General features: G+C 48.0%; 1 protein-coding gene across 1 annotated transcript; it reads left to right on the top strand.

Moving 5' to 3' along the window:
• Window positions 1-6,465: 6,465 nt before the first annotated feature.
• Window positions 6,466-8,922, top strand: LOC146210199 (uncharacterized). The gene is made up of 4 exons (XM_084587486.1): window positions 6,466-6,552; window positions 7,901-8,084; window positions 8,317-8,559; window positions 8,747-8,922. The coding sequence occupies exons 1-4, from the start codon at window positions 6,466-6,468 to the stop codon at window positions 8,920-8,922; spliced, it is 690 nt and encodes a 229-aa protein (XP_084443612.1).

The following is an 8,922-nucleotide window of genomic DNA, read 5'->3' as shown; positions in this document are numbered from 1 at the left end:
GCAGCTCGGGCGAAACGGGGCCGAGCAGACAATGAATGGCGGCTGCTCGGGCGACCTGCAAGAGCAATTATTTTAGCCCCTTGCGGCCTTACTGTATCATCGCGTACCATGACCGCGGCACGAGAAAGACGATGCCAGTAGTGTAGATCGTGAATGGATAGATCTGCATTGTCGGCGCGAGCCCGGGCCAGCGTGTAGTTGCCTTCTAGTAGGCTCGCTGCGTCCAGAGCCCGTAGCGGATCGGCGAAGCGAATCCCTTCGACGGTGTGTAAAGTGCGGCTGCACAGGAGTGCGGCAATTTGGCTATCGCATCCGGCCCAGGGCATCTTGTCTGCCGTGTGCAGTACCAGCTTGCGCAGAGTGCGATTGTTGGCAGCCACCGAAAGCGCCTCGGCCAGGCTGCGCACGGCTACGAGAGCGTGCGCCTCGAACGTAGTGCACAGCGCCAGGCAGTCGCACAGAGCTCGCTCGTCGTCACTCGTGGCAAACGAAGGCAGGGCCGACAACAGCCTTATCGTGCAACTGCCTGGCAATCCCGTGCGAGCCAGAATCAGGGCGTCCCGCAGCCAGGTGGCCAGGGACACGTTTGAAGAAGCAGTTGGGTCTACGTTGAGCACGACCTGCATATATAGAGCGCACGCTTAGTTGTTAGCCAGCTACGGCGTAGAGTGGCGCCTACCTTGACGGAGAGCCTGGGCTTCCTATGTGTGGAGACGCGAGAGCCAAGCACCAGGGTCTCTAGGTCCAGCTCCAACGTAATGTGCAGGTGTAAGGCATCCAGCGCCACTTCGAGCACGCGCGCTCCGTACGGGATCGGGGTAACTTTCACGATGCCCCGTCCAAATTGTTCGCGTAGCAACGCGAGCCAAGCGTGCAATTCTGGCAGCAGCGGGGCCGACTCCGATGTCCCGTAGTATGCGTCGGTGGCGTCGATCTCCCTCAGATCTGGCATGACTCCCGGCCATTCGCGCAGCACCATTTCCCAGGCGAGACGACAGACGGCGTCCAGCGTGTTGAAGCCCTGGTGCGCGTGAAGAACGAGCGATCGCAGACGGGGGAGTTCCGCGGCGGCCCGCACGTACTCGCTGACATTGCCGTAGATCTGGAATGAAGGAAAGAGTTTACGAACGAACGAGAACGGCCAACCAAATATTCTACTCACGTGAAGCACCCGCAGTTGCATGCAGGAAGCTAGTGCCAGGCGCTGTCCCGCGTCGCATGCCTGGGCTTCCTTGCAGCAGTGCAAATAGTTTGGCCCCACGCGAAGCTCCTGCAAGCTGTACGAACAGCGGGAAATTGCCACGGTGGCGTACGTGACGAGACAGGGAGCTTGTTCTTTGTCTTCTTCGACGTAGAGCGGCAGCCTTTCTCCGTAGGACAGATCGAGCGAGAACAGGGTCGGTGCAACGAGCCCCAGCGCTCCGGCTAGCGTGCGGGGCGACAAGAGCGAATTGCAGACGGGCTTGAAATCGACCGTTTGCCGAGAGCCAGCCACCAGCTCACCGAGGATGTTCCTCGCCGGCTCCGATTCGTGGCACGAGACGTGGGCGAACAAGTGCTTGCACGTTGGCACGGCTTCGCCGTTCCCCGTTGGAACGCCGTGTAGCCGGTACACTCCCCTGTGTCTGCGCTCACGAGAATTGATAACTGCTTTCTGGCAGCCCATGGCGACGGCGGTGCCGATGTGCACGTTTTGCAGACTGATGCGTTGGTAATCGTGACCGCAGCGCAGCAGCGTGCGCAGGAGAAGCACCGTGTCGTAGTGGTCACACACGATGTCGTAGACGCGAACCTGCGCTATGCACGGATGCTCCAAAATGAGGCTCTCGGCCAACAGTGAAGCGCCGGTTCGGTCTCCGAGCGGAGCGAGACATTCGTTACTTCCGGGCAGACAGCCGGTCACACACAGGACTAGATCGAAGGGCCCCGCGCGGCATCCGGGTGGCAACGAAAATCTCGGCGTCCCCGCATCGTATGGAGTGTTGACAATTCCTAATTGCACGTGAAGTCTCTCGCCGTCAGCCGCGCTGCAAAGAGAGGCTAGTTTGGCCGAAGTCGCCCGAAAGCCTGCGACGGATCGAAGCCAGCACTTGTCGGTGCCGCCGCAAGCAGCCATGCCCGCCGGTGTTGTGTCGTCAGGCCATTATTATCGAGAGCCTTCGCCGTCGGCGGCTATTGCTATCTGCTGCTACTGAAATGTTGCTCCTTCTGTAGCCACCGCTGAGCGGATGTTCTGTGCGCGCCCGCCTCTAACGCGCGGCGCTGGCGCGTGGATAAGGAAATAGAGGGAGGTCGTCCGAGGAGAGCGGATGGGGGGCGGGGGGCCCTAATTATGCACCCTCTTTATTTGGAGTTCCCGTGTGGGCAGGGTTGAGAATTTGGAGTTCCCGCGTGGGCAGGGTTGAGAGACACGCGTTAAAGGGACACTAAAGAGATAAAGGAAGTGGGTTTGCATCGATAGAATGCCAGTTCCTGATTACAAAAAGACAACTCTTACTGAAAACAGAGCTGTTATAAGTAAGTAAAGAAGAATAACATAAATACAGGTATCGCCACCGCAGCCAAACGGCCGCGGCTCGCAACTACAAATCATGTGACGCGCTAGGTATTCCGGAGGCTGACAAATGCGAATTACGTTGCATGATTGAATGCGGTAGTACGTTTTTTCTCAAGCACGATAACATGCATTTATCACACGTAAAAGACAGCGAAAAGACAGTAGAAATATAGCCAGACCAATATAAAAATATACTTGGCGGCGCCACAGGTGCCCACTTCAGTTTCGGTTATGTTTCGGCGTGGGTCCGCCTTATCCACTTCGTGCGTAGTTTCGTTTTACCCGCGGCGCCTGAAACACGAGCTCGGAGCAGCGGATGCGCCTAATCTAAGTGCTGATCGAGGATCATCACTCTGCACGCACCTGCGAATTATTTTCGTGAACTTTTCAGCAGTTTACATCACGCTCAAGCACTGCGCGCTGCTTAGTGCCCCTGTGTGCGACGCTCAAATCCAACGTGCGCGGACGGCAGTACGTCGTAATCTCCTTTTTGAGCGACAAAAATCAGCACCCCCACAGCGTCGTCATCACGTTTTTGATCCGCAACAGTACAACGCCGTTCAGCTGGATGGAAACTGCTGCTACGGCAACAAAAAAGGCTGGGCAATGCGATGTCGTAGGCTGTCCGAACAGCCGCGCCATGTCACAGCGAGATAGCGGCACTGCCGTTGACGTCGCTTACCATAAGGTGCCAAGAGATGAGCCGCGGCGCTCGGCATGGTTGAATGCGGTACCGCTACGAAAATGCAGAGGCGTTGCACCACTGCACGCAAAGGTGTGTTCTCTACATTTTAGTACAGAAGACTATGCTTACAATCCGGCCGTGAGAGATATCTTCGGAGTTCCCCGGATGCGCCGTCAACTACTCCCTGGTGCAGTTCCCTCCATACAACCAAGAACAAGCGTGCAGCAGCCCTCAGTGGATCGTGGGGACACCAGTTCTGTAAGTACCAGCCTACTTCTTCCGGGAGCATAACAATGCCTCAAGAAAAATAATGCACGAGCGCCAAAACTCCGATGATGCGGTTTATATGCTAGGTTTCTTCTGCTATAGTAGTCGTCATATTCATGACATTTTTCATGAAGTGCATGTTGAAATAAATATGCCTGAAATGAGACTCGTTTCTTTGATTTTAAGATCCGTAGTGAGAGCTGCAGGAGCAAATTTAAACACATTTATGGCTACTGCTGCTGAGCTTACAGATTTATCACTGAAATCAGGCGGCTACAATAAGCTTTTTGTTTTGTTAATTTTCTCTGTGCCTTAATTTAGCTTCTCTCAAAGCTCCTTTTATTATCCTTCTTTAGGCATTGAGAGTATAAATTTACCGTTGTAGTACTTGATCACTTACCAGGCTTGTCACATAGCTTACAGCGCTTTTAATTATTGCTCATTTGCCTTCCGGCAGGACACTCTTCACACAACAGGTGACGGAGCTAGCACATCCTCGCAAGGACATAAAGAGGTAAACCATAACACACTCGCAATCCCTGTGTGCTTGTCGAATTGTGCCAAGTTGTCACATTATGCAGTATGCTGCATTTTTACATCTCACCAACTGTGGTTTCCAGGCTAACATTGCCACAATTGATGACGAAGACAGCATAATTTATGAAGAACATGAAGAGGTAAGCTATGAGGCCCCATCATTTATTTATATGCATTCCTCAAGTCATTCATCCTCCATCACAAACTTGTGCATGCAATGAATGTAGCTAAAGAACCTAATTGCTATTCAATTCTGACAGGGCTCATCAACTGGTGCCAAAAGCTTGGCAGTAGAGACTGATGCTCCACAAAGGCCCCGCTGCACCAATTTGCACAACGTAGCTGTGCAGGTTCGTTTGCCCGTCCGGAACACAGGTACGTCCAGACATGTATTATTTAGTGCTGCCAGGAGCATTCTGGCTTCTATAGCAAAAGTGAAATTCTTGCCTCTTTGTTTACACTGTAAAAAATATCAAACAGACAACTTCCTGTACTGCATTCAGTACCAATGCTTCCCCTATGCAGCCTAGCAGTTCAGTTCAGTTCACTTGTTCAGTCGTGTTCGACTCTTCGTGACCCTATGGACCATGTCACGCCATGCTTCCGGTCTCTCACTATCTTCCTAACATCACATCACTTCATCTCCAGTGCCTCGAGGATGCCATCTAACCACCGCGTTGGCTGCCTACCCCTTCTCCGGCGACCCTGAACCTTTCCCAACATCAAATCTTTCTCCAGCGACTCCTCTCTTCTCATGAGATGACCAAAGAGCTGAGCCTAGCAGAAAATAATAATGATAAACTTTAATCTCGTTATGTTTACAAACTATTGCAGGAACACCAAAGCCACAAGTGGGCTTGTAGGGTTTCAATGGCCAGCAGCGACAACCCAATGAAAGGGGATGTACCCGTGCAGACAAAAATAAAAGAGCACGCTATTTCTTTTTAAAACTTTTCGCGCGTTGCATAATTGAAACTGCCAGCCGTGGTATGAGCGAACTGGTAATAAACGCCCACACACTTTTACTTGGGCAAATATTGTTTTCTTATCTCCAGTGCATAAGCGATTTTTAATTTGAACGGAAAAGCGTGCTCTGTTTACTTATGTCCGCACTTGTACAGTTTGTAAAAAATACATATATTAAGGAGTTCCAAGTCCATTAAGGAGGTTCTTTGCACATCTTTAGAGTTTGCAATCTCGCAGGGGATGCGATAGATATTCTCACCCTTCTCCCTCACCCTGTACGTTTTTTCAAGAGCAATGGGGCAAATCCCTAGGGCTGTATATTTTTGACAACAAATACTGTATTTGATGATGATCATTGCAACGGAAAGAATCAGAAGCGTAAATGAAAAGACATCATGCTACCAAAAGTAAATCACATTGGCATGTTTGCACAAGTTTGCATTCAGTACCTGCAGGTGCTTAGGCAGAATAATAATTTTCAGGTCTGAAATGATTTCATTAACGTTGAATGCCTATCCACTCTTTTTTTATCAGACATGAACTACCACACTAACTGATGTGGCATTTTCTGCACTGATATTACAAAGTGTCTAATGGAGTACTTTGTTTTCTTAATTTTAGCGGTTCAGGTGAACAATGAACTCAAGGAAAAAAAAGACCAAGCAGTTCAAACTACGTTTGTTCAAGAATTCCCTAGCTCAACACCAGTGAAACGTCCTCGCCTGGATGAACCGCAGTCCAGCCCAATAACGTCACCCGACGTTTCACCAGTACACGTCCAAAGTGATGACTCTGACATGTATGAACCAAATGATTCTACGTGGACGTCAGACGACACATTGGAAGATGAGTAAGTACAATGGACCGCATGAACATACATAACCAAGTTGTGCTTTGAAATTTCTGGCTGAAAATACAACCTGCTGTTTCACTTTTGAAAGGTGTAAAACAACTGATCGACACAAGCACATGCATTCACACTATAAGAGAAGAAGCTAGTGTCACTAAGCTTACATAATAATGATAGTTACGTAGACTCCTATAAGATCTTTGTGGGAAAGCCGTCATTGTTAACAGTACAAATCATATATTACCCAGTAGCATAAAGGAACACTTGAACACAGTACTCCTCTATAAAGCTACAGAATTTACAAAAACCATCTTATTTTACAGGGACAGCGAAAGCAATGGAGATGCTGAAAACAGCAGCTACTATATAGTCGCCCATGCTTGTCTCATGATGTTGCTGAAAGTCTGCCTGACCTGCTTCCACCGTACCTGCAATGTAACACTGTTCTACCTGGGTACTTGCATTAGTGCAAAGACAGAATGCCCCTACGGACACACACACTCTTGGTCCAGTCAGCCACTTGTTGCAAGTAAGCCAAAAGGAAACATTGACCTTGCCACTGCATTACTTTTTTCTGGCTCAAGTCCTGCAAAATTCCTCAGGATGATGCAGCTAATGAAAGTCATATCAATCAGTGAACAGACATTCTTTAATTACCAGAAGGCATACCTCTTCCCTGCAGTCAACATGGTAAGTGTGCAACCTGTCCTTTTTCACAATAAGCAACCCCAGTTTACAATGCACAACACAAAGAAAACTCACAAGCCATAAATCCTACAGTGAGCCTGCTTTCAGATATTATCAAATGATTGCGGAACGCATGGCTACTTTTGGACATGAATATTATTCCAACCAATTTCAAAGTTGCACGCTGCCAACTGCTTAACTTTATCCCATTCAGTGGAATTTCAAGTTAGCGCAAAGACTAATTCCCTACATCTTTATTATATTATAGTGCACTCTCCGTATTAGGCCATCAGACATAATGTGTACTACTCTAGATTCACCCATAAGATAATATTTTAATGCAAAAGCTTCTTCGCTGGTAGCCACTGCGGTGTGCCATATTTATAAGAAATAAAGCTGCAAAGGCCATGGCCAAAGTTTTCAAAGGCCGAAGGAGTGAAACTGCTGTCGATAAATGTAACTGGCTGTGAGGGTAAGCTGTATGAAGTGAACGTGCAGACTGCAGGCTCTTCTCTAGATTAGAGCACTGCAGGTGCGCGGGCCAGCCTGAAAGCCTCGGCCCAAAAACTGTTGTTTTGCAGGGCCCGGGCCAGACTCGGCCTTGACATTGCGGGCCTGGCCTGTGCCTAGGCTTGGCCGAATAGCCAATATCTAATATGCATTCAAAATGCCTGTAATCGACATCTTTTAAAGGCACATTGTGCATGGTAACTTTAAATAAAATGTCTCCCAAAAAATTTCTTGACCAACTCTTCGGTTCCACGGGTACTATAACTATGCCCTTCTCTGCTGAGAGGAACATTTTGTAAGTTTTTTCACACATCTTGATTTATTGTTATCTACTGATTAGTTGATTTCTCGTGAAACGGATCAACTCAACCCAGTGCAGCAAGCCAAGCGCAATTTAGGCACTTGATTACTATTTCGAATTGAAATGCCATGTTTTACTCCCATGAAGTGGAGGAAACACACAATGAGTCCAACTGAAGCCAATTTCTGCATTCTTCATAGGTCTGGGATGAGCATCAGGAAAAATTGCTGGCATCTCTAGAAGACAGTGAAGTGGAGCTGTGTGGTGATGGACGCTGCGATTCGCCCGGCTACAGTGCGAAATTCCTCACATATTCATTTTTGTGCCCCAGCTTAGGAAAAATATTACATACTGAACAAGTGCAAGTTGGAGAGGCAAGTACACAAACACATTGCTTTAAACAGTGAACAGAAGTCATGACATTGCTAATAAGCTCTGCACTTTTTAAAATTCTTGGCAATTTAGTGTAATGTTTTTATTATTTCTTCTTTTTTGTTGGCAGTAGTGTAGTGATGACAGTTGATTTTCTCCGGTTTTCAGACAGATGCAGTGAAAGCGAGTGCCCATATGGAAAAAGAAGGCCTTATCAGAGGCCTTGCATTTTTTTCGGCCATTGGAATTCAAATTCAGTCATTGATAACTGACAGACACCCGGGAATTAAAAAGCACATGCAGCAGCACCCGTCCATTACTCACTACTTTGATGTTTGGCACGTAGCAAAAGGTAGGGATACATTTTCACCTTATTCAAATTAATATGTTGAGTGGAGCAGTCTAAGTTTTGCAAAGCTAACCAACTAATCTCAGTTGGTAAAGGATGACTAGTGCCTTGTAATTGTTAGCAGGAACAGCAAGTGCTGCTACACATACAGGAAATATCTTGAATCAAGGCTTACTGACATCTCTAGATATATACTTAGGCATTCCAACAGCTTTTTGGAAATTGTTTTTTCCAGGCATCACTAAAAAACTGATGACTGCTTCCAAAAAATCTGGTTGCACATATTTAGAGAAATGGAGGCAACCAATTGTCAACCATTTATACTGGTGTGCCTGTGCTTGTGGTGGTGATGGCAAGCTACTGCAGGCAGCATGGCAGAGCATGCTGAATCACATTAGGAACATCCATGAAGGGCACAAACAGCCCTATCCGAGGTGCCTACATGGGCCTCTGACCAGCTCTGCATGGCTTTCTGCTGGTAAGTACAACTGTATGGCCTCTTAGTACCAAACCTATTCTGCGAGCAGACATCTACTGCGTATAATCGAAACCGTTCAAAGAAAATGTCACTGCTAGCTCTCATCGCTCTGCTGGGCATGAATGTTGAATGTTCACTTTTGTTCAGTTTCCTAACAAAAGAAAATCATGTGCAACATTTCTTCCAGAATCCCCTGCATACAAGCAAGTGGAGGCTGTGGTAAATTCACCACTGCTTCTGAAAGACGTTCAAAAGCTTTCACCACGAGCCCAGACGTACGGCCTGGAGTCCTTCCATAATGTGTTGAATGGATTCGCCCCCAAATCTACAGCATTCACATATGAAGGCATGAAGGCTCGGTAA

This window comes from Amblyomma maculatum, chromosome 1 (assembly GCF_055883805.1).
Source record: "Amblyomma maculatum isolate TAMU_Amacu chromosome 1, ASM5588380v1, whole genome shotgun sequence".
Lineage (NCBI taxonomy): Eukaryota > Metazoa > Arthropoda > Arachnida > Ixodida > Ixodidae > Amblyomma > Amblyomma maculatum.
This window is presented reverse-complemented; position numbering and strand designations above follow the sequence as displayed.